At 36.5% G+C, this 26,098-nt stretch overlaps 2 protein-coding genes across 3 annotated transcripts; one reads left to right on the top strand and one right to left on the bottom strand.

The window, feature by feature from the left end:
- Positions 1-38: 38 nt before the first annotated feature.
- On the bottom strand, positions 39-8,757 carry LOC306850285 (visinin-like protein 1). 2 transcript variants are annotated; one of them, XM_079385838.1, is made up of 4 exons: positions 8,512-8,757; positions 4,757-4,923; positions 3,242-3,457; positions 39-1,679 (listed from the first exon to the last, which is right to left on the bottom strand). In XM_079385838.1, exons 2-4 carry the CDS (start codon positions 4,916-4,918, stop codon positions 1,482-1,484), a joined length of 576 nt encoding a protein of 191 aa, XP_079241964.1. In that variant the 5' UTR covers positions 4,919-4,923; positions 8,512-8,757; the 3' UTR covers positions 39-1,481. The 2 variants fall into 2 exon arrangements, with proteins under 2 accessions (XP_079241964.1, XP_079241963.1); XM_079385837.1 differs by lacking the exon at positions 8,512-8,757 and having other exon boundaries at positions 4,757-5,070.
- Positions 8,758-17,560: 8,803 nt separating this feature from the next.
- On the top strand, positions 17,561-25,506 carry LOC306850824 (AFG1-like ATPase). The gene is made up of 13 exons (XM_079386733.1): positions 17,561-17,684; positions 18,193-18,410; positions 18,493-18,544; positions 18,636-18,737; positions 19,121-19,251; positions 19,415-19,514; positions 20,032-20,090; positions 20,781-20,863; positions 21,277-21,347; positions 21,574-21,674; positions 21,756-21,896; positions 21,978-22,094; positions 24,682-25,506. The coding sequence occupies exons 1-13, from the start codon at positions 17,576-17,578 to the stop codon at positions 24,808-24,810; spliced, it is 1,413 nt and encodes a 470-aa protein (XP_079242859.1). The 5' UTR covers positions 17,561-17,575; the 3' UTR covers positions 24,811-25,506.
- Positions 25,507-26,098: the final 592 nt, after the last annotated feature.

Genomic DNA, 26,098 nt, shown 5'->3' with positions numbered 1-26,098 from the left:
ATCTGATTTGTGCTCACACACGACCAAGCACCTGCGTTCTGAAAACAACCCATAGATAATTTATTGATTTTAATCACAATGTCATCAGTGCAACTGTTACATACCGAGTTGAAGACATGCCACAAATAAAACACAAACCTCATATTACACAATTTGGCTTTACCGTAGTAGGTACAAATATTTACAGGGCAAACATATACACTATTTATTGGGCAGTTGCATTTTACAAAGATGTGTCTTGTTCTCCGCCAAAGGGACTGACACCATCCTGAATGTCACAAGATGTGAACGTAGGAGATCTGGAATGCCATATTTTTAAAGTCTCAGGAGAACATAACATACGGAGGATACAAAATAACATAACGAGGGTATTGGAAGTAATTGAAAAGTTGCTCCTGAGGGATGCAGCTAAAAACCATGGGTGCTGGAGTAGAAATACTGTTTTACAAAAAACGGTTGAATAAAAATGCAGCACAGTAAACGTGTACCAAACCCATTTAGGATAAGGTTTTGTCGTAAAATCAGGGGAAGCGGATCCATTACTAAACGCCCTCTAGGGAAAATTTGCTTAAAATGTTATATTGCCCTTTCTGTATTATTACTAAAACGAATCATGCATGTGCGCAAAGGGAAAAAAAAGAGCATAACGCAATAAGAACGATGCCAGCAGTGATCTTTTAACGTCAAGGAAAAGAAACATTGGTTTTAGACTGGTTATACAGGTTATTAGGTCCTCGTGTCGGTGCAAATTAGGATGAAACCAGCAGAAGCCAATGGCAGATGCAAATCATGACGGAGGCGGGGCTGGACGTGTGCCTTACAGAAAGCTTTTACCACACACATGGTACGTCTTTAAGAGGAAACATGCACCCGAGGGAGGACATCTAATGGATAGATGAGGAACGAATGTAAATCTCACACATTAGCATTGTTATTGATACTATCATTTATATAAGGCCTCCCTTGTATTATTTGTCAAGGTTGCCGAAATGAAGAGAGAGTAGATTTTTACACTTAGGACATGCATGCAAATAACACATTTATATTCTCAAGTACAAGCACGTTTGGAAGGAGGGCTGCACAAACCTCTCCGCCCTCCTTAATTTCGAGTATTGAAGTTCGACAGACTGATTTCATCGTAACATTTAGTGTGACGCGCTTCGGTTCCCAAACTACTGCGTGAAGTACGGCGGTAGTGCGGCGTGTGATCGGAAGTATTGCGGCTAGAAATGAATACGGCGGAGCACTTCACTGACGATGGATGCGTGAAAACAAATCGATTTACACGTCTCACATTGTTGCATGTTGGAAATTAAACGGATATACTCTAAACTCTTTAGCAGTTAACGTTCTCATGCATGCTAGTTGTTCGATCACAAGAAGAAAGTTTGTTTAAAAGTAGTCCAAACATGTTACTCTTGTGGAAATGAGAGTGGAAACGGATAACTCGTTCAGTCCGGAGCATGCTAGCATGCGCAGCCTCACTTCTGCATGTCGCACTGCAAGAGCAGTACGATGGACGGGTCGCTCTTGGCGGCTTCTTTGAACTCATCTAGTGAGATCTGGTCATCGTTGTTTTTATCCATCTTGCTGAAGATCCGATCCACTCTCTGCTCTGGTGTCAGACCGTCCTCGTTCATCTTCATCATTATCACCGTGCCCACCATTTTATAAATAGCCTTCGCACAAAGAGGAGAAAAGACATGAAGAGGCGCAGAGATGGCCAGTATTTGTGCTGAAATGTCCTTCTAATTTTTTTTCTTTTCAGTTTAAGCTTTAGCACTTTCCATAAATATGATACATGCTCATTTTAAATGAAGTTGAAGTGTGTGAATTCTGTGCCACTAGCATCACCGAGCAAATCACGTCCAGGCCCGTCGAGTCACTCAAATATACAGATCGCAATTCAGCTAGTGGTGCAAACATCACACACTTCACCTTTAAACAATTAGTACATATTAAACTAAATAAGGATGAATCTGCAACCTTGCTACTCATTCTGGCATGTATTTATTTATTATTTCATACTTAATGCTCTAATATCAAAATTGCAGTGTCCCTGTACAGAAGTGTCCTAAAATAAAATGAATAGAAAATAAGTCTTTATAGCATTAGTAAGCTTTTCTGTTATGAGAACTATTAGATTTCAAATAAATGCTCACATTAATTGGAAATAAACACACTAATTGAGGATGAATCTCCAATGATTAAAGATTAATCTCTTTTTTCTCAAATATCAAAATCTCAGTGTCTCTGTTCAGAAGTGGCCTAAAATAAAATGAATAGAAAATAAGTAAAAAAAAAAAAAAAAGCATTAGTAACCTTTTCTGTTATGAGGACTATTCGATTTCAAATAAATTCTCACATTTATTGGAAATAAACACACTAATTATGGATTAATCTCCAACCTTGTTAGTCATTCTGTTTTTTCTCAAATATTAAAATCTCGGGGTCTCTGTTCTGGCATGCATTAATTTTTGGCAGCAAAAACCACAAACCTCACTTAAAATTGTAAAGAAAAAGGCATTTTATTTTGTTATGAAAACTATTAGATATGATCATATAAATAGTTTTCTTCAATCTATTGAAAATAAAAGCACTATTTTAGGATAAATCTTCAACCTTGTTGCTCATTCTGACATTTATTTTCATTTATTGTATTTATTTATTACCTTATATTTATTGCTCAAATATCAAAATCACATGGTATTTGTTCAGACATCCTAAATTTTGGTTATATAAAATGATTAGAAAATAAATTGGATTCATCTTTAATACAAATTGTTTACTTCAAGTTGAAATTAAGTCATAATAGTTTAGAATAAAAATTTAATTATAATTAATCTCCAACCTTGTTACTCATTCTGACATATTTTTATTAATTGTATATATTATTTGTTTATTACTTTATATTTATATATAGTGTTTCCCCTTTTGGAAATAAAAGCACTAATTTAGGATGAATCTTCAACCTTTTTACTTATGCTACTCTTTCATTTTATTTAATCATTTATTGCTCAAATATCAAAATCTTTACATATAGACAAAATTTTGGTTGCAGATATTACAAACAAATTGCTAAATAATTTTTTTTTATTGATATAATTTTTAGTTTGACCTCCTGGTGCCTTTTGTTTTTGGATATTCAGGCTCCGTTTTGTACCCTATTTGTGGAAAGTGCACATTTAAACAGATTTATCCACTGGCATGCATTTCATGCAAATAAACCGGTTTTCTGTACCTCTATAATCTCCAGCATCTCCACTCGAGTGATCTTGCCATCTCCGTCCAGGTCGTACATGTTGAAGGCCCAGTTGAGCTTCTGCTCGAAGCTTCCCCGTGACGTGATGGACAGGGCGCAGATGAACTCTCTGAAGTCGATAGTACCGTCGCTATTCTTATCAAAGGTCCTGAATGCATGCTGCGCAAACTTCGACGCGTCACCGTAAGGGAAGAACTGCAGGAAAAAATGATATTTTGCTTTAAATAATAACAATGGTCTCAAACTTTAACTAAATATTAAAGTTTAAAGCTGAAAGTCTTGTGAAGTGCACAAGAGTCTTGACTTTAGTTTTGTTCACTAAAAATCTTCCTCTCTGCCGCAGTCCAAGATTATTAGTGAATATCGGCTCACATCTGGCTGTAGATGACTTGAAATACTGTATATCACATGCTGCTCAACTATGTGCTTTTCTGTCCTTTTTGGACCTTAGTAGACGTGATCACTGTTCTATTTAAAAGTTCTTCTAAACGTCTGCCCACATACAGCTCTGGATTGACACGAACGTCAGTAAATAATGACAGCGAGGGATTTGTGAACGCTTATTGATTTTCATGTGAATTTTCTACAGCAGCCACAGCAGGTTCTGTTCTTTGCTTCAGGTTCATTCCTCGGCAATTCATTAAAAATAAGTGGGCACTGCGCAGTGGGTACAAGTACATCTAACAGCGTGTTTTCACTGAGGTCCTCACAGCGTCACAGTCGTTCTATGAATAAAATTTCACAGACGGATGCTTTGACTGTAGTTTGTGCTTCGCTCCAGTAAAATGTGTCCTTACTGTCCTACGTTAAACATACTATGACACATACTTTCTTTTTTGTAGCACTCTTCTCCTTTTCTGACCTTTTTATTAAATCCATCTACATTTTTCAAAACTTGCATGGTTATTTTCAATAATCTTTGAAGTAGAATTTAATATTCACTGCTTGGTGTTCTGAATCATTGCCATGTGTTTTTTTGTTTTTTTCTGGCTCTAGTTTTTTTCAACGTTGTCGTCTTTTTCCTGACATTTTTAATAAACCCAGTTCAATTTTTCAAAACAAAGTACAATTTCATATTATTTCAGCATTTTTTTTTTTGACAGGCCCATATTTTTTTATTAAATCTATATTTTTGCATGGTTAATTTCAATAATCCTCCAAAGTTACTGGCTTTTACAGGCCCCAATTTCTTTTTTTCTTTCATTTTTCTTTTTTAGCTCTCTTCTCCTTTTTCCTGACCTTTTTTTATTAAATCTATATTTTTTCAAAGGTTGAATGGTTACTCACAATAATCCTCAAAGCAGAGATATCTATAAATATATATATTTTTTGTTCAACAGAAGAAAGTCAAACTGGTTTGGAACAACATGAGGGAAAATTATGACAGAAAATTCATTTTTGGGTGAACTATCCCTTTAAAATTTAGTAAAAGCCTGAAGTAGGAGCTCTAGTAATAGTGATCTTTGAATTGCGTTAAAACCTGTAGATTCTCACCTTAACATAGAGCTGCTGGAACTCATCCAGGTTTAGTCGACCGCTGGGACAGTCTTTCAGGAAGCCCTTGTACCATTGCTTGAGCTCATGTTCATTAAACTCTGTGTTCTTCACAAGGTCCTCCATCACCTCAGGGGTCAGTTTGCTGTTCTGTTTTCCCATGATTACTACATGAGGAAGAAAGAAATAATATGGTGTTATGGAGAAAGAAAGAAATAAAATAGAATGTTCTCCCAGGTATCTAATAAGAGATGCGGGTATAGATCAAAACTGTTAATGAATGGCACGTTTACAGTTATTTTCTGACAGCTGCTCTTCCCCTGAAATGAGAATCCGAGTTGAATTTTAATCCATCTATAGACACTGATATCAAAATAGAGCAACAACATAAACTGTCACAAAATAATATTTTTTTGATTAGTTGGTCACATTTTAAAAGCCAGTGCTGATCATTTGTATATAAGCATTAAATGTGCCATTAAAAACTGTGTATTTGTAAACCTCTAGGTATCAAAGGAGGAGGTTGGCTGATATGCTGTATACATAATACAATTTAATAATAGCAAATAAAAATATTTTTCAAAGTTGCAAATGAAGATTATTGGAGTTCATTTTACAATAAAATACTATTTAAATTTTTCTACTTCAGAATTCTACATTTATTGTAGTGTGTACATGTGTTTATTTGTAATTATTTGTGAAATTTGTTTCTACACCATTTTTTTTAGAGTACACAAATTTGCTGAAATAATGGTTATATACAGTGCCCTCCATAAGTATTGGAAAAGTAAAGACAAAATTGCTCTGTTGGCTGTGACATTAGCAAATATGATTCAAATGAGACAAAACTACAGAATGCCACATTTTATTATTAGCCATTTCAACACATACATGTTTTACCAGATAAAAAGAACAGCACTTTTAGAGTTCATCCCACTCATTGATGTGAGCATAAGTATTGGGACAGTTGAACATAAGGCAGATATAAAAGATTAAAAGCTATTATTTAGTTGCAGATCCCTTGCACACAATCACAGCAGTGAGTCTGTGACCCATAGACATCACCAGACTCTTGCTCTCATCCTTTGAAATACTTTTCCCAGCCTTTAATGCAGCCGATTCCAATTGTTGCTTGTTTTGGGGAGTTTCTGCCTTTACTCTCCTCTTCAGCTGCTGAAATTCATGTTCAATCGGATTTAAATCTGGAGATTGACTTGGACAATCTAAGACTTTCCATTTCTTTGCTCTTATAAATTCCTTGACTGAACTGGCAGGGTGTTTTGGGTCATTGTCCTGATGCAATATGAAGCACTTCCCAATGAATCTGGTGGCATTTTCTTGAATATTGGTAGGCAAGATGGTTTTGTACCCTTCCAAATTCATTCTGCTACTGTCATCATACATTAAGTCACCAGTAAAGTTGAGAGGGCCTGTTCCAGAGACAGCCATGCATGCCCATGCCATGACACCACCTCCACCATGCTTTACAGATGAGGCTGTATGCTTGGGATCATTGCAGTTCCCTTTTTTCTACACACTTTTTCTTTCCCATCACTTAGATAAAGGTTCATCTTTGTCTCATCGGTCCATAAACACAGTTCCAAAACTCTTCTGGCTCACCTTTGTGCTTTTTTGCAAACTCTAATCTTGTCTTTCTATTTTTGGTGCTGGTCAGAGGTTTGCATCTTGCTGTGTAGCATCTGTAATTCTGTGCCAAAGTCTCCTGAGGACAGTAGATTGTCAGAGCATCACCCCAGCTTTCTGGAAGTTGTTGATGATTTTACAGACACGTCTTTTAGGGTTCATTTTCACAGCTTTTATGATTTGTCTGTCATCAACTACTGTTGTTTTCTCAGCCGATCAGGTAGTTGTTGGTTGCTGGTGGTTTCCAAACTCTTGATTTCTCCATGCCCTTTGTTTTTGCTAGAGCTCTAACTGACTTCCTCTTTTCTTTTAGCATGCAAATTGCTTGCTTTTCTCTCAAAGTCAGCTCCCTCATCTTCATCCTGGTTTGTGTGTGTCATCATCGATTGCAGGATTCAGAATGCAGAAGTAATGGATATAACTGATACGATACATTCCCTGCTTTTAATATCTGAAGAATTAATGCAACAGGACACAGCTGATCACTTAGAAAGACCTGTGAGGCAACTGCTCCAATACTTATGCTCACATCAGATAGAGGGATCAAACTCTAAAAGTGCTGAACTTCTTAGCTGGTAAAACATGTGTTGAATTACCCAATAATAAAATGCGACATTCTGTAGTTTTGTCTCATATTCATCTTTTAATCATATTTGTAAATATCTTGACTCCACAGCCAACAGAGCAATTGTGTCTTTACTGTTCCAATACTTTTGGAGGGCACTGTATATACCGGTAATATTTGTATTATTTATTTATTTATTTTAAATCACTCAAATTATTAGAAAATGTGTGATGTCCAAAGATTTTAGATATATATACACATTTAACAATATATTTTTTTTAAATGATACCTTACTTTATTAGCCAATAAGGCCAGGACCCAATTGCAAGAAACAGTTTTATAAAAAAAAAAAAAAAAAAATGTATTATCATTACAAAAAGTGTATTGTCATTTAAGATTTTCTCAACGTAAGAGCTTTCTTGCAACTGCGGGCAGATATTTGCTTACTTTGAAATATGAAATTGAAGTTATTGAAATTGGTTGTTTTTAGAGTGTATTAAATGATTTAAAATATGAACGCAAATGTATATTTACAATTATCTCCACAATATAATGCACACAAAGTAGGCTACTAGTTGTAAAACGATGAACACAATGATGTCCAGTGTGATCAGCTCGTCCTGGCTGTGATGTTGTGCTTCTCGAAATAGATCAAAGTCACAAGAGTTTATGTGTAAATGGGCATCAGGTAAAATAGGCTACAAACGGGGAGGGGTTGGAGAGGAGCTTATTTTCATGTGGAGCGTCTGTCTGCTGGCAGCCTCTCCTGCATCAAATCAAATGTGAGCGTGAAAAACAGAGCAGCCTCGAACACATTTGATAAGAATGCGGCTTTAATTAAAGACAGTCGGGAATTATTACCCACGACCTGATAGTCACTCTTATGTAATAGTGCTGAGGCTTTTTCAAGCACCAATGGCTGAACGAATGACCTTGAGAGGGAAACCACTGGGAAGCGATGCAGAATAACGATCCGTGATCTTTAACGGAGGAGACGCGTTGAAGAGCATCGTGTCACCATCTGTGCGCTTGCTTTAGATGCCGTTTATACATCACGAGCCTTGTGGTGTGACAGAATATGGGTAGAACATCGTTTACTTATACCGAGCCTACTCGGGCATTTTCACGTGTTTTTATTGATGCACCAGTGTGAATTTGGACCGTTCCGCCAGAGCCCGCGGAGAAAAGACGCAGTCCCTTTTGCTCAAATCACATCAGAAATCTCTCAAGTGAGGCTGAGAAGCATCAGTGCATCTCTCAAATTCATTACACAATACCAAAGGTTCGTCTCTGAGCAAATAGGCAGTAACAAGCAACCAGTGAGCAATTGTCAAATGTTTTAATTAAAACCTAATACACCCTTAACCTGCGCAAAGTGCTCAAATCAGGCCATGTATTCTCATTCACTCATTCATTCACACGTTCACCCATTCATCACCATTGACGCCTGTTAGATCGTTTCTCTGCATTAAATGGCAAAAGACAAAAAAAAAAGAAACACACATGACTGCGACAGCTGCATATGCACGCATGCATCGCCTCTTACCTTCAAGTAACGCGTTAGAGACTGATGGAAATGTGCTGGTGCTCGCAAGCCGTCCGGTTTCGCGTGTGTCGAACCCAAATTCGTCGGATTCGTCGCGTTTACTGAACGCCAAATAACGTGTAAAGGTGATTCCAGCTGACACGATCCCGCTTCCGTCTGTGTGTGTGCGCTATGCGACGCAAGACATGCGGCATGCAGAGAGCATCACCACCACCACGCTATGCTGCTCCTCGCCTGCGTTTGCGCAAATTGGATGCTTGCAACCCTGCTCTTAGGGAGCTCGTGTCAGTAAACAGTCTATTAACCACAGTATGCATGCTTTACGTGCGAATCTGTTGGTGAACGGTCTTTACTACCTATTGCAAATTCTCTCTGTTCTGTATTTCGGGGTTCCCAAAGTCTCCAGTGCCATATGTGAGGGAATAATGACAGTTTATTTTAAATCAACCTCATTTACTTCCATTTTCTGTAAATGTGTTCATCTGACCTAGTTAAAATCCAGTATTCTTCAGTTCACATAGGCATGCAATTTACAGGATTTTTAAAATTCCTTTTATTGAGAACCAAACATTTTCTACAAGTAGTATAGCCAAACATGTCAGGGCAAGAAAGAAATGACAGAAAAATGTATTTCCTAACCAACTGCATTGCTTTCTAATTTTTACTTTTAGACATTTTTCTAAATAGCTTATATTAGATGTCAGTTTTAAATTGTTTAATTTTGGGTCAGTTTGAGTGAAAACAGTTGGTAAATGCGTTCGAATCTTAGGCTGATGATACACGGCGCAACTTTGGGCATTATTGCTATCAATGGGCAACCAGGTGAGACACAGAGCCCACGACCGATGTAAAGTATCCAGATAAAAATTTGTTACCCATTCTCAATGGGAAAGTGCCCATGCTGAAAAAGTTGCCTCGTGTATCAGCATCCTTAGAATGTTTAAATGCATTTCTGTATGTTTCAGAGACCCCAAACATATGAAATATTTTCATGGGTGTTTGAAACCTTAATATATCCACCTTATTTTGTTAGCAGATGTGGCCATTTAAACCTGAATGTGCATGCCTTCTGGTGTCTTAGCTTATGCTGCTTGATATAACAAATTGGTATTTATTATCAAATTATTTTAATGTATTCTCTTAATTATAAATATACTGGTTTGTAGTGCAAATATTTTTACTGTTTACATTAAAAAAGAAACATGAATATGAGGGTTATTGAAAACCTAAATAAGGTTTTTAGCTCATGAAAAGATTTTCTAGTGATTTCTAGAAGGCTGATGCAGCACATATATTGTATGCGTGGTTTTAAATGGCATCAATTTGAAGGATGGTTAAAGAAGGTTTCTTTTAATCACTTGCAAATGTAGTCTCAACAGCTGTACCAGCCAATTAAGCGGTTGGAAAACTGTTGTGTATATATAATTTTGCTCACATTAATTTTAATTGGCTTCAGCCTTTCAAGTCATTTTAGTGGAAACACTAGGCCTACCCCTGTTTTGTTAGTAATTTACTCACCCTCATATTGAATTATGACTTTTGTGTGTGTGTGTGTGTGTGTGTGTGTGCACCTGGTATTCATCACGTCCTGGGGACCAAATGTCCCCACAAGGATAGTAATACCAGTAAATCTTAATCTTTTGGGGACATTTTTTGGTCCCCATGAGGAAACAAGCTTATAAATCATACAGCATAAAGTTTTTTGAAAATCTAAAAATGCAGCATGTTTCCTGTGAGGGCTAAGTTTAGGTGTAGGGTTGGTGTAGGGCAATAGCACATACAGATTGTACAGTATAAAAACCATTACGCCTATGGGATGTCCCCATAAAACATGGAAACCCAACATGCGTGTGTGTGTGTGTGTGTGTGTGTGTGTGTGTAACAAAAACGTTTCCTAAGAGAATGTCCAAGCTGTTCTTTTCCATGAAGGTTAATTGTGGTCACATCCATGGTCCCTTTAAGGAAATATCTGATACTGTAATATTTGTATTTTTAATGATAAATAACTGAAATTTTTATCACTTACAGAGTAAGTAATTAAATATGACTAATGCATTTGAAAGTAATAATATATGGACCAAATGTTTTCATTTATCAAGATTACTCATGTTTATGTTCTATGTTGTAGATATTGTGCTTCCAGTAAATGAACTTTAAGAGAGTTTCATATAAACTAGAAATCATCTCTGTTTTGGCTCCAAAATGTACATTCACACATTTAGCAACTTACAGCTGAGGAGCACAAGCAATTCGTCACATTATGATAATGTTTTCTCTGGCAAAGCAGAACATCTGTAACCAAAAATGTTTCACAGTTGAAAGACTGTGTATTTTCAGCATTGTGTATCTTTCCAACGCTGTTGTTGAGCTACTTTCTATAATCATACTTTGTATATAAATACAAACATGCATTTTTAAACGGCAATTAATAATTAAGTCAGAAACAATAAATATGTGAAAATATGACACACAATATGTTTATTTGTCTTCTCTCAATGTGACAGCAGAACTTCAAATTCTCGTTTCAGTTCCATTTATTTGATGTTTATATCAGTCCTCCAATGCAAAGCATTGCCATCAGTCTCCTGTGAGAAAAACAGAATAAAAAAACAAGATTACATATGCATTAAAAACTATTAATGCTTCATAAACACTTACATATGAGCATCCTTGATGAACCAAACATCAGGGTCTGGCGTCCTGTGGATTTAAACATTTGGGAGGAAAACAAAAGGAAAGAATGACATCATTTTCCCCTCTGATGTAACACAGCCCATTTTCCATCCATTTATGCTTCTATTCCTGTAGATGAAGCAGGGTTCCCTTCTTACCTTGGGGAAGTCGTGGCCTAATGGTTAGAGAGTCGGACTCGTAATCCAAAGGTTGCGGGTTCGAGTCTCGGGCCGGCAGGGATTGTAGGTGGGGGGAGTGGATGTCCAGCGCTCTCTCCACCCTCAATACCACGACTGAGGTGCCCTTGAGCAAGGCACCGAACCCTCAACTGCTCCCCGGGCGCCGCGGCATAAATGGCTGCCCACTGCTCCGGGTGTGTGTTCACGGTGTGTGTGTGTTCACGGTGTGTGTGTGTTCACTGCTGTGTGTGTGCACGATGGATGGGTTAAATGCAGAGCACGAATTCCGAGTATGGGTCACCATACTTGGCAGTATGTCACTTCACTTCACTTCACTTACCTGCTGTGATGTTTTGTGAGCAGTGATGCGGGTTGAAGTGAATGGGTGAAACCCACAGGACGGTTTGGGCTGATGGGACGCGAGTGAATCATGGGGGTTCACTGAACATGACGGCGGCGCAGAATAATCCTCAGGATCCGGTGACTCTGAGCTGAGGTTTAGTGAAGTCAAGAGGAATCAAGTTTAGTTAAGAATACAGTGCTTGAATGATGAAAACACCATAAAGATCATGTGTGTCAAAGATGGAGTACCAGCACTCGTGCATTACAACACATTCACTAATTCATCATGTCATTCACAGAACTTTCTATATTCTGTCAGTGGACTCAAGTGTTGTTTTGATTTCATTGCCTTTCAAAATACCTTTGTTCCACGGAAGAAAGAAAGGGTTTAGAACATTTTAATGAAAAATGTCTGCTTCATTTAACACTTGAGAGAAAGAAGCTCTAGCAGATGTTTTCTCTTAATTACACAACTAATTGTGTTGACAGTATTTAACTTATTTTATATAAACATGTCTAATTAGGTTTGAAAATGTTCTCTACACTAGCGTTCAAAAGTTTGGGGTCAGAAATATTTTTCTGAAATAATTAATACTTTTATTTAGCAAAGGTGCATTAAAATGATCAAAAGTGACCGTAAAGACATTTATAATGTTACAAAAGTTATAAATGCAGATCAAATAAATGCAGTTCTTTTGAACTTCATATTCATCAAAGATATAAAAAAAACGTTTCCACAAAAATGTAAAGCAGCAAAACTTTTTTCAACAGTAATAATAATCAAAAATGTGTCTTGAGCAGCAAATCAGCATATTAGAATTCTGAAGGATTTCTGCAGAAATTCTGATTTCTGAAGATCATGTGAAACTGAAGACTGGAGTAATGATGCTGAAAATTCAGCTTTGCATCACAGGAATAATTTACATTTTAAAATATTTTCAAATAGAAAGCTGTTATTTTAAATTGTAAAACTATTTAACAATATTTCTGTTTTTATCAGATAATTTTGATCAATATATGTGATGATGAGCATGAGATACTTCTTTCAAAAGCATCTAAACATTTTATAGACCCCAAATTTTGAACGATAGTGCATATAATATCAGCAAATAAATAGGCATAATTAGTCATTAATATATATATTGTTGTAAACCCTGTTTCGAACCAATGAAACACTGCTGTTGTGTGGGTGTTGAATTTCTTAGAATTGTAATTCAGTTATTTCCTCTTCCTGCCATTCCAATTCAACTTCCAATAAATCTCCAACTCTTGAGTGTAATTTAAATTCATTAACTCAATAAATTAATAAAATGCCACAAGTTTTTTGAACAAATTAAAACAGAACATTATTTTGAAATAGAACATTCTGAGAACATTTAATAGAACATTCTATTAAAATCTACGTGCTTCTGGAGGTGACATCACCATTCCTGGCTTCAGCTACCAATGGGAGAATAAGCTTTCAGAATACAGCCATAATGTCTAATTATAACTAAAGAAGATACTCTGCCGGGTCAGCTCTGTTCATCAATAACAGAGGTGATGGATGAATGCAGCAGCTGCTTTAAAGAGCAGTGCGGAGAATAGAAAGAATGTGATAAATAGATAATAGAATTCACTGTAGCCATGTGAAAATCCATTTTGAGCAGAACAGATGATGGCATACAATCATGGCCAAAAATATCAGCACCCTTGGTAAATATGATCAAAGAAGGCTGTGAAAATTAATCTGCATTGTTAATCCTTTGGATCTTTCATTTAAAAAAATTCACAAAAATGTAACCTTTCACTGGATAATAAGAATTTAAAATGGGGGGAAATATAATTATGAAATAAATGTTTTTCTCTAATACACATTGGCCACAATTAACGGCACCCTTTAATTCAATACTTTCTGAAACCTCCATTTGCCAGTTTAACAGCTCTAAATGTTCTCCTATAACGCCTGATGAGGTTAGAGAACACCTGACAAGAGATCAGAGACCATTCCTTCATCCAGAATCACTCCAGGCCCTTTAGATTCCCAGATCCATGTTGGTGCTTCTTCTCTTCAGTTCATCTCACTCATTTTCTACAGGGTTCAGGTCAGAGGATTGTAATGGCCACAGCAGACGCTTGGTTTTGTGCTCAGTGACCCATTTTTGTGTTGTTTTTGAGGTTTGTGTTTGGATTATTGTCCGGTCGGAAGATCCAAACATGGTCCATTATAAGATTTCTAATTGTCAGTCAGTTATTGGTTTTTTTATCTGTTGGTATTTGATAGAATCCATGATGCCATGTGTCTAAACAAGATGTCCATGACCTCCAGCAGAAATATAGGCCCACAGCGTCAAAAATACAGCAGAATATTTCATTGTACACATGGGGTACTTTTTATCCCTGTGTTCACCAAACTTGAGTGTTTGCTGCTAAAAAGCTCATTTTTTAGTTTCATCTGACCATAGAAGCCAGTCCCATTTGAAGTTCCAGTCGTGTCTGATAACTGAATATGCTGGAGTTTGTTTTTGGATGAGCTAAGATTATTTTTCTTGAAACCCTCCCAAACAACATGTGGTGACGTAGGTGCTGTTTTACCATTTTTTTTAAGGTTTTCTGACCCCGAGACTAACTACTTTTTGCAATTCTCCAGCTGTGGTCCTTGCAGAGCCTTTAGCCACTCAAACTCTCCTTCTCTCTCCTTCTCACCGTGCATTAGGACGATATAGACACACGTCCAGGCAGTTTCATAACATTTTATGGTGATTGGAAATTCTTAATTATTGCCCTGATGGTGGAAATGGGAATTTTCACTGCTCTAGCACTTTTCTTAAAGCCACTTCACTAATTTGTGAAGCTCAATTATCTTTTGCTGCACATCAGAAATATATACTTTGTTTTTTCTCATTGTGATGGATGATTAAGGGAATTTGGGCTTTATTTTCCCTCTTATTTATATTTCTGTGAAACAGGAAGCCATGGCTGGATAATTTCATGTTCATAATCACCCTGGAGTGCTCAAAATTGTGAATATGAATGGGAATATACTTCAGAGATATTTTACTCATAAGAATTTCTAGGGGTGCCAATAATTGTGTCCAACGTGTATTTGAGAAAAACATTTATTTCATATTGATATTTTTTATTATCCAATGAAAGGTTAGATTTTTGTGAATTTTTTAAATAAAAGATCAAAAGGATTAACAATGCAGATTAATTTTTACAGCCTTCTTTGGTCATATTTACCAAGGGTGCCGATATTTTTGGCCACGACTGTACATGCGCTTTAGAAGGGCTATCCTTAAATCCTGTTCTCACCTTTTTCTTGTAACCTTCATTGCAGGAGGAGACTCAGGATAGTGATTCAAAAGATCCATGTCAGTCTCCTCGTGAAGCGCTTGGGGCCCGTATCATTCCTGTCTGTCTGGGGCTGAATGAGCCACTCAATGAAACTGATTGCATTTCACTCCTGTTGTTTGGCCTTTGTGCCGCATCCACAAGAGCACATGTTAGATCTATAGACAACAAACAGAGAATATCGACATGGCAGGTTACTGGCCATTAGGATTTACTCTGGCAAAATGTGCTACTAACTACATTTTAGAGTGGGGGACATCCTTGATTTCTAACTGGAAAATGTATTGCAAGTTTCTAGAGTGAATATTCTCTAAGCTCTCAGAAGAAAAATGTACAAAACTGTCACTGGGGTGCATACCCTTTCAAAAGGTATGATACCTTTAAAGCGCTAAAATACCTTTTACTACCTCAGTGCAGCTTTGTAACTTTCTTTCTGAGAGTGTACTGTAAAATATTTTATGAGTGCTGAAACTGCTCGTTGTGGGTGCAATCTACATTAAAAAGTGCATGTACAGTAATCACAAGCAACTAATTAAAGGTAATTACTTGGTTGGAAGAGAGCGGGAATCATAAACATCAACTTGTTTGTAATTCGACCTATGTGGAAGGATGCTTGATGAATTTCATAAAATACAAGTAAATAATAATAGATTTATTACAAAAGATACAGTAATTACTTTTTTTTGGGGGGGGGGGGGGGTGAATTGGTGCAGAATTTACACTGAAAAAATTTATTTAGAAATTGAAATAGCTAAATTTCACAAATAATTACAAAGAAATGTCATGTGATGCATTGAATTAAATAACGTTTTTTTTAAGTTGACTCCACCTGTTAATTGCCTTATCAGGTATATCAGAAAATATGCTTTTAATTCTTTTAATCATCAAGGATGCATCAAATTGATTAAAAGTGCCAGTAACTGCATTTCTAATGCTACAAAAGATCTATATTTTAAAATGTCATTCCTTTGAACTATTAATAAAAGAATACTAGGGATAAAAGACTGAAATTGTATTTTTGTTGTTTTATGTACAATTTTGAAAAATAATTGTTATACAGTGCAAATGTTCTACGTGGTCCTCAAACCAGCTTTTTTTATTATTATAATAAAATAAAATAAAAATGTAATAGGTTTTGGTGATCAAATGTAGATAAACATTCATTATGCAATATGATCATTTTTATGAAGAACATTTTCTTTCACAGTTGCATTTTCAGACTCTTATTAGCCCCCATTAACAAGGCGGTTAATTATAGCTGTTGTTCTTTTACTTTAGATTTTTATTCTTCACCTTCTCCCAAAATGCATGTCTGGATCTATAGAAGGCTGAGACTTCACACACACAGTCCTCTTATTATACTAAAGCATTGAGTGCAGGAGAAGACGAGTGCTTTTGACATGGATACACACACATAAACATCCATCTCCCTCACACCATTCAGCATGAGCCTGCATTAAGCAGCTATAGACACAGAATGAAAGCACTACACATAATCAAATACAACGAGCACAGCTAAATAACGCTAACCTTCTCACCTTGCCTTCCAGTCAAAGCCAAAGCAAAAATAATGTCAAAAGCATGCAGGAAAGCTTCAGTAGAGTTGCTCCTCTCATCATCCACAGCATGTCATGAAGCCAAAGCGTGTGTTTCAGGGTTCATGATGCTGCCCAGTCCTTGTTGTCATGGAAACAGGTATCCAGATCCTGGGCTGCTTTCCATCACATGTTCATAAAACATTCTTCCATACAGCTAATATGAGGTAACTGTATTATTTAATGTGAGCATCTGGCTGACTCATTATCAAATCCTTCAACACATCGGAAGATTTTACATGGATGCACACATTAGACTAACATGGGTATTATTAGTTGCAAAGAAACTGCACTGCATTAAAATGGAAAAAACATAAAATGAAAAGGAAAGAAGAAATAAACAGATAAACCAAGGACACCTCAATGAGGAAGAATGGTTTCATAGTCCTTAATAAATTTGTTATTATTATTATTTAGACTTCTTAAGAGATTTTACAGTATTGGAAATCTCAGCAAGAAAGACTCAAATCTATGCTAAGTGTTAAGAAATTTGTTCTTAAAGTTTTAGTCACACTTTATAAAATGAGATGGATAACACTATTTTATATTATAATAATATTTTAAAATATATTTTAGCAAATAAATTTTTGTATTGACATTTTTGTATTATATATATATGTATATATATATACATACATACACACATATATACATGCACATGTGACTACCATGGATATAAAACACCCTTTAAGTGACTTTCAAAACAAAACTATCATTTAAAGAACTATAGAAAATGATTGATTTGTATGTCTGTATTTGAACGCATGTGTAGCTTGACAGTGGAAAGCCGTGTGTGCTGTAAAGCCACGCCTAGCTTCTCAGAGTTTGCGAAACTCATGAATATTAATTAGGTTCTGACGTTGTTTGCTTAATATTCACGACCACGCCCACCTCCACTGTCCAGGGCGTGCTTGCATTAAAGCTTCCGCAGTTTGAAGCATCATGGCAGCCGCTAAAGCGTCCTTGGTGGCGCTTGGACTTCAGTTCTGTGTGAAAAATAAGCTTCTGTCGAAGTCAGCTTTACCTGGTATTGTCAGCTTTATTAAAAGAGGTAAGAGCTTTCAATGACACTTGAATGACAGGAATATTTATGTGAAAATGTCATTATGTTCGTCTTTGACACCCAGTATGTTCGACTCTACATAAATAAGAGAAATGTCTCGAATAAACATCACGAAATCTTAATACATAACAGGATTTTATCTCCTTTTTTTCTTGACTGTTGTCTTAAATGTATGTCAGTGGTTCAACAGCTATTACAGAAAGTATGATAATATTGTAATTTTAGTCTGTAGGACAGTATTCACATAAATTATCTTAATTTTGTATTGATCTTGAACGAGCCTCTTGAAGTCTTGATTCAAAAACGTATAGCTTGTGAGCTATATAACCATTGTGACAACTAGCCCCGCTCTCCCAATGAACTGGTGTTAAATAAGAACAAAGTTGATAGTGGTCCTTTAGCATGAGAAATAGAAATGTTGTGCTATCATGCTGATCTTGTTCAACACAAGTATTCTTAACATCATTCATCTCAATCTCTAATTTCTGTCTTGCAGGTCTTGCCACAAGTATGTTATCTCAGACTGTTGAAGAGCCCAGTGCCACGACTTCTCCAAGCAGCAGTTTTCCTGGACCGCTGGAGCATTACAACAGTCTCATTCAAGATGGACAGTTAGGAGAAGATCTGCAGCAGAGGGCTGCTTTGGAAAAACTGGATCAGATGCAGAAGGATCTTCGAGGGTACAGCAATGAACGCTCAACGCTTTTCTCAAAGGTAAACAACACACATTTCTGTGGCTTAAAGCAGCCAAAAATATGCTTTTAATAAATTCAGACTTCTTTTATCTCTGCAACAGTTCTTCTCCAAGAGAAAGCCACCGAAAGGTTATTACATATATGGAGATGTTGGTAAGTTCTGTGGCATCATATTGTGGCTCAGTCAGACTTTGTTGTCTTGTTATTGATCTGTTATCAATGCTTATTTTCTAATTTCTCTCAGGCACTGGAAAAACTATGGTTATGGACATGTTTTATGATCACGTAGAGACAGCGAAGAAAAAAAGGGTCCATTTTCATGGATTCATGTTGGATGTGCATAAACGTAAGTAAACGTATGATTTAGTTTTTTCCAGATTTGAACAAGATGCTGTGATTTACACTTTATTGGTGTTTGTGCACTGATAATTCTTAGGTTTTGGTAATTTAATTAATTTATTTTAATTGTATTTAACTATTTGTTTTATTGATTTTGTGACAACCTCATAACATTTGCTAAATATATTATTTTTCAATGTTTATCTTCAATGCTTTTTAAGCTAAAGACAGAAATGAGCTCAAAGGGCATTATTTAGCATCTGAGTGACTGAAATATTCCCAGAGCCCAAAAATGACCTATATAGTTGTATATATCAATTATAAACCGATGCCAAAATGAGTAAAGTTGCCATTATTTGCTCTTACTCAGATAGACTCATGTTTATATAGGAATCCATCGGCTCAAGCAAAGTTTGCCCAAGAGAAAAGTGGGTAAAATGGCAAAGGCGTATGATCCTATCGCACCGGTTGCTGAAGAAATCAGTGAGGAGGCCTGTCTTCTGTGTTTTGACGAGTTCCAGGTGAATGTTTCACTCAGTAATTGTGTAGTTGCACTCTAATTAAGCTTCAGCGTACTGAGATCTGCTTCAGTTATCTTTTAAATCCAGGCAGTGACAATAAAACCGGTACTGAGAATAATCGGTATTGATTCTTAAGGCTTCTTGTGCTTTCTCTGTTCATTAGGTCACTGATATCGCAGATGCCATGATTCTTAAGCAGCTCTTTGAGAACCTCTTTCTGAATGGGGTTGTAGTTGTTGCAACGTCTAACCGACCTCCAGATGGTAAGACGCTATGAATCCAGCAAAATACTGGATGACTGTAGTGAATGTAGTTGTTATACACATTCTTTTGGGTATACGGTAACCCTTATCAGTTGCTTGTACTAATCAACAGATCAACTGACTCTTTGAAAAGTCTGTTATTTGTAAATTAGTTTCTTCAAAGTGACCACCAGTGACTGTGCAACACTACAAAAAAATGTAATATAGTTGTAATTAAATTATTGGAGCATGTTTTACAAGAAAATATTACTTCAGTCTTTCTATTTAATTTTAATGTTTAATTCAATGTTATTTATATTTAGTTAATTAGCAGACGCTTTTATCCAAAGCGACTTGCCTTTACTTTGTAATTTTTTTTAATGATGTTTACTAGCAATATCTGAGTGAAAATTGATTTGAAGTAAATCACGCACCATTATTTTTTTGAGTGTAGCATCACATAATGTGTGCGGTTTCTTTCAGTAACTCTTGGCTTCCAAATTCCAGTTTGTTTGGAGCGCAATATCTTGTTTTACAGATCTGTACAAAAACGGATTACAGAGGGTGAACTTTGTGCCCTTTATCGCCGTGCTGAAGGTAAGCACTTCAGCATCAAACAGGTGTATTATCTAATACACTTAGTGCAGTGTTTATTGGCGTTATGTAGTGTACTTTAAGGAATAGTTCACCCAAAAATTTAAATTTGCTGAAACTTTACTTACCCTCAGGCCGTCTAAGACGTAGATGAGTTTGTTTCTTCAACAGAACAGATTTGAAAAAAAAAAAAAAAAAAAAAAAACAGAACAGATTTGAAAAAAAAAAAAAAAAAAAAAACAGAACAGATTTGGAGAAATGTAGCATTGCATCACTTGCTCAGCAATGGATCCTCTGCAGTGAATGGGTGCCGTCAGAATGAAAGTCCAAACAGCTGATAAGAACATCACAATAATCCACACCACTCCAGTCCATCAATTATTGTCTTTTTTTAATTGTGACGTTTGGACTCATTCTGACGGCACCCATTCACTGCATAGGATCCATTGGTGAGCAAGTGATGAAATGCAAAATTTCTCCAAATCTGTTCTGATGAAGAAACTAACTCATCTACATCTTTGATGGCCTGAGGGTGACAAAAATTTCGGCAAGTTTTCATTTTTGGGTGAACTATTTCTTTAATTCTCTTGTTGCACTTTTGGGAATAAGGTCGAAACAGTGATAAATGCATGTTAAGTTACTTTCTGTTATAAGTGCTGCAAATAAAGCAGCAGTCTAATGTCTTGTAAACAGGACTACTGCCAAACACTGCGTCTGGATTCTGGAATAGATTATCGGAGAAGAAATCGCCCTGCAGCTGGGAAACTCTTCTATCTGTGAGAAAATTCATTATGTTGTACAAAATGAGATATTATTGCATTAGTTTAGCAATGCACTCTTAATCAGTTATGGAAGTTGACTACTTTCTTTAATCAAAGACCAGTTTAAAGCTGAAGTGTCAAATTTCTGCACAACTAATATTACCAAAAAGAGTTACAGAAATAATGATCGTTTTCAAACAATCCAAACACACACCATTATATGAGTCACTGTTGCTTAGGCAAGTCAGGATGTACCATGTTTTGAATATCATCATATGATTTACTTCTGTTGTCCTTTTCATTTTAAGATGGGACATTAAAATTTAATGACATGCTTTGCTTGAACAATGTTAGTGCTTTGACCAAGTAGAAATAAAAACATTGTATTATGAAGTGATGAATTATTTATTAAATATTTTTTAATTTAGTTCCAGTGAACCTGATGTTGACGCAACACTCGATAAGCTGTTCGATGAGATGGCCTTCAAACAGAATGACAGTAAGTTGGCTGCTAATGTGTTTGCTAAATAACAAAACGCTCTCATTTAATTAGCTGATGGTTTATCAGTAAAAACTTCAGCCTTTTAGACTGTCATTGCTACAGATGTGAATGTACTTACCATTATGTGTGTGTTATGCATCCAAAATTTTGTGAGTTGAGTTTCATTGTGCTTTAACTTTATATTTTATGCAAGTTTGATTCAAGTTCATTTTGTTTATCACAGTTACTCGGCCCAGATCTCTAAAGGTACATGGCAGGATATTGACACTTGCTAAAGCATGTGGGACCATAGCAGACTGCACTTTTGAGGAGCTGTGTGATCGAGTAAGCTTGCGTTTCCTATGTTGTTTCACCATCATCCACTGAAATGAAATATATTAGTGAGTAATGTGTTTTAACTGTTAGCCGATAGGAGCCAGTGACTACCTGGAGATCTCTGCTGTGTTTGACACAGTTTTCATCCGAAACATTCCATTGCTCACTTTGAACAAGAAGACGCAAGCCAGACGCTTTATAACTCTCATTGACACACTATATGAGCACAAGGTGAGTCATGATGAAATTCTTGTGATTTCTGTTGGAAGGTCTTAAAGGCACCTCTCACAGTTCAGTGGAATATCTCCACAGGTTCGAGTCGTGCTGCAGGCTGAAGCTCCATTAGATGATCTGTTTGTTCAGGAACATCATGACAATCACGATCATCATGACACTCATGTTTTATTGGATGATCTGGGCATTTCAAGGGTAATATACAAACTGTTTGCTATTCAGATTCTTTGAGAATTAAACAAGGAACCTTTTTTTTTTTGTTGCAAGCTGAAAGTTTGGGGTTGGTAAGAATTTGTTTTTTTTAATGTTTGTATACATATTTGTAAAAATATTTTTGAAAGAAATTTCTATAGTAAATATTGTGCAATATTATTACAACTAAAAATAATTGTTTTCTATTTGAATATATTTTAAAATGCAATTTATTCCTGTGATCAAAGCTGAATTTTCAGCATCGTTACTCCAGTCTTCAGTGTTACATGATCCTTCAAAAATCATGCTAATATGCTGATTTGATGAAACATTTACTATTATCAGTGTTGAAAACAGTTTTGCTGCTACACATTTTTGTGGAATCTGTGATGCAATTCATGATTCTTTGAAAAGAAAGAACACTGTCTTCACTGTGAATTTTGATTAATTTATTGTATCCTTGTTGAATAAAAGTATTAATTTCTTTGATTAAAAAGTCTTACTGACCCCAAACTTTTGATATAGTGGGGTGTGTGTTGCTCAATAGGACTGGCCAAAATGAGAGTGTTCAGTTTCGTGATGGTGGGTGGGATGTGCTTAATTGTCATGAAAATAAAATGCTCCACTAATACTGCCAAATAAAACCCCTTACTGGTCTTAAAAAAAAACTTTAAAAAAAAACTAGTTGTTGAAATTTTACTCTAGGCCATGCAAGATGTAGAGGATTTTGTTTGTTCATCAGAACAGATTTGGAGAAAAATAGCATTACATCACTTGCTCAGCAATGGCTCCTCTGCAGTGAATGGGTGCCGTCAGAATGAGAGTCCAAACAGCTCATAAAAACATCACAATAATCCACAAGTAATTAAGGGGGTTCCATCAATTAAAGGGGTCATATCATGCTTTTTTTTTTTTTTAAAGATCATTATTTTGTGTATTTGGTTTAACAGAATATGTTGACATGTTTTATTGTTCAAAAAACACATTATTTTTTAAATACTGTACATTATTGTAAGTCCTCTATGCCCCGCCTCTCTCAAACGTTTCGATTTCTACAAAGTCCCTCCTTCTGACAAGCGCAGTTTGCTCTGATTGGCCAACTGGCACAGTGCATTGTGATTGGCCGAACACCGCAAGCCGCATCGGAAATGTTACGCCCCTTTCCATAATCGCCAGCTTCAGCTTTCAAAATTATAGTAAAGAAAGACAGTAAATAATGTCCTTAGTTTTACCATCAGTTAAAGCCGGAGAGGGGAACAGAGTCGCGTGACAGACACAGTGATGAAGCTCATAAGTCTTTGCATTCAACCCACGATAGTGTGACCATTTCTCCCTCTCTCACACACACAAACGACACTGCATTGTGACTCTCTCTCTCTCACACACAACCCGCAAAATTCCACATTTAAACAGTCAATAGTAAATACTTAAACGAATAACAAAACATAGTCGCTGATTCAGAAGCACCAGATTGTCATAGCAAAGTCAGAATTACCTCCTCTCCTAGGTTCACGAAACGGTCGTCCATAAAATGCGTTGCTGTTCTGTTGTAAGTAATCTTAAAGGGTAACTAAACCCCTGGTCAGAGCCTAACTCCACCCACTGGCAATATTTGAAAAATGCTGGAAAAGTGGGCAGAGCCCAGAGGGGACGAACCGAGGGCGGTGCTGGGCGGGGGGCGTGCACCTGAGACCCGCAGTGACGGATTGATTGACAGCTGTCAGACTAGCAAAGATGGAGAGTGACTGGAGTGACGACAGTAACTTTGCAACAGAGCGGCCATTCGATGTAGAGACAAGGTTTTCTCCTCCACCTTCACCTGAAGTGGAGGAGGGTGAATTGTCTGTGGACACAGGGCCAGAGCCGCTGGCTCAAACTGTGGTCTTAACTCCCGATGCCGACGATGCCAGCGAAGCTAATTAACTAACTAGGCTACACGAAATAATCTTAATAACTATATAAATGACTATGCTAACTAGATGCTAATATACGCTATCCTGATCGTTTTCAATGCTCGCAATTCCAACTCCTGACTCGCTACAGTGGTTTTGACGGAACTAGATGTTTTTATACCAGGGGCTGAGCCTATGCCAAGGGCATATATTTCCACATCTTGACGTCAAGATGTGGGGGCGTGTTTGAACGAGCTGTTTTAGGGGGGCGTGGCAGAGTCTTAACTTTGATCAAGAATATCTCTTTGGTTTTGAGACTTTAGTCTTTGCAACTTCAGGGATCTTATCTATGCACAATCAGCTTGTAACACTCCAAAGAGAAAGGAAAACTTGAAATAGCATCATATGACCCCTTTAACATCTTAAGACCAAAACTGCCTTTGTAAGGGAAAAAAAATTCATCAAGACATTTTTAACTTAAGTCCATTGCCTCTGGCTAAAATACAAGTCCTTTAATCCATAATATTGCTTTCTCTATTGAAAACAAACTCATCTGCATCTTGGATGACCTGAGGGCGAGTCAGTTTTTAGGTGAACCATTCCTTTAAAAACCTTTTGATTTTTTTAACCTTGATGTGTTGATGATCTCTTCACACTGATGGACAGCAGTGATTTGATTTTCTCTTTTAATGCATCAGGATGCAGGCAGCTCGCTGGCGATCTTTACAGGAGAAGAGGAGGTGTTCGCCTTCCTGAGGACAGTATCTCGCCTTACTGAGATGCAAACAGAGGAGTACTGGGTTGCAGGAGATCGGAGCTCTAAGTAGCTTTTTATCATTACTAACTCCATATACACAGCGGCCATCTCAACTATCTTAAGACTCAGCCTCTCATGAGGTCTTGGGATCAACTCCATTTTGATTTGGTGAGGACTGTATTTTAATCAGAACTGTACTGAATAGTGCTGCACTTTATAAACGCACATGCAAACATGAACGAGAGACTAGCATCTTTTTGAGGTTTGGTCTTGAATGATTGGCAGATTTTTTGGAAGAATGTGGATCTGCCAAAGATGTGTTTTGAAATCAGGCTGCCTTTCTGGTTCTATAAATGGTTTGTGGAATATTTTGACAACCTGTAGTTGTCAGATAGCTGATATGCAACCTATTTAAGATTGTTTGCATTAAAAATATTTGATATTTTATTGATGTCTGATTGTTCTGAAGCTTTCTCTAGTACTTCTGTTTGCAGGTAGGTTTATTTGTTTATTCATCATTATTTGTGTCCAAAACATAATAGGAGAATATCAGTCATGTGTATTTGGGTCTAATGAAGGATACCTGGCTGGGCCTTTGCTGTGAGGAGATTTGTTTCATTAGAGGTACTTGCTATATCAAGCTTATACTAAGGATTAGGGATCTGAACAAATTCCAAACTTTAAGTGTTACATTTTGGTGTGTATTTTGTCTGTAGCACACATTGTGCATGAGTGATGCCTCAAATTAAAGAAAAGTGTACTTTTGACCAGTGCATGTTAAATAACCAAGTTATTTATTTAACATTCCTATTAATATTTAAAAAAAAATTCTCCTTAATTTAAAAGTGGAAACACCTCTACTAAAAAATAAGGAAATAAGTAGAATTTTAAAAAAATATGTAATAAAAAAAATGAGATAAAGTCTCCAGTCATAGCTGGATAAAAGCCATTTTGTTTTACATGAAATGGGTCACATTAAAATTAACAATATGCCTAATTTAATAAGAATACTGTAATGATGCTGTAATAGTTATTTTAATCATTCTAATAATAAAATAATTTATTTGAATTATAATTATCAATATGTGTCTATACATTCCAGTGGTCTCAAACTCAATTTCTGGAGGGCCACAGCTCTGCAGAGTTTAGCTCCAGCCAGCTCCGACTCACACCTGCGTGGAAGTTTCTAGTGATCCTGAAGAGCTCGATTAGCTGGATCAGGTGTGTTTGATAAGGGATGGAGCTAAAGTGGACCTCCGGGAATTGTGTTTGAGACCAGTGATCTATACAATTTATTAAAAATAAACCTATTACAGCAGATACCAAAAGGACCTATGAAAAAATAATAATTATATATA

Source organism: Barbus barbus (genome assembly GCF_936440315.1).
Source record: "Barbus barbus genome assembly, chromosome: 30".
NCBI lineage: Eukaryota > Metazoa > Chordata > Actinopteri > Cypriniformes > Cyprinidae > Barbus > Barbus barbus.
This window is presented reverse-complemented; position numbering and strand designations above follow the sequence as displayed.

Coding starts and splice junctions, on each gene's coding strand:
- LOC306850285 (XM_079385838.1), bottom strand. CDS start 4,918: ATGGGAAAACAGAACAGCAAACTGACCCCTGAGGTGATGGAGGACCTT. Junction 3,458..4,756: donor TCCAGCAGCTCTATGTTAAG/GTGAGAATCTAC, acceptor TTTTTCCTGCAG/TTCTTCCCTTACGGTGACGC. Junction 1,680..3,241: donor AGATGCTGGAGATTATAGAG/GTACAGAAAACC, acceptor CTTTGTGCGAAG/GCTATTTATAAAATGGTGGG.
- LOC306850824 (XM_079386733.1), top strand. CDS start 17,576: ATGGCAGCCGCTAAAGCGTCCTTGGTGGCGCTTGGACTTCAGTTCTGT. Junction 21,675..21,755: donor TTGAGGAGCTGTGTGATCGA/GTAAGCTTGCGT, acceptor TTTAACTGTTAG/CCGATAGGAGCCAGTGACTA. Junction 22,095..24,681: donor ATGATCTGGGCATTTCAAGG/GTAATATACAAA, acceptor TTAATGCATCAG/GATGCAGGCAGCTCGCTGGC.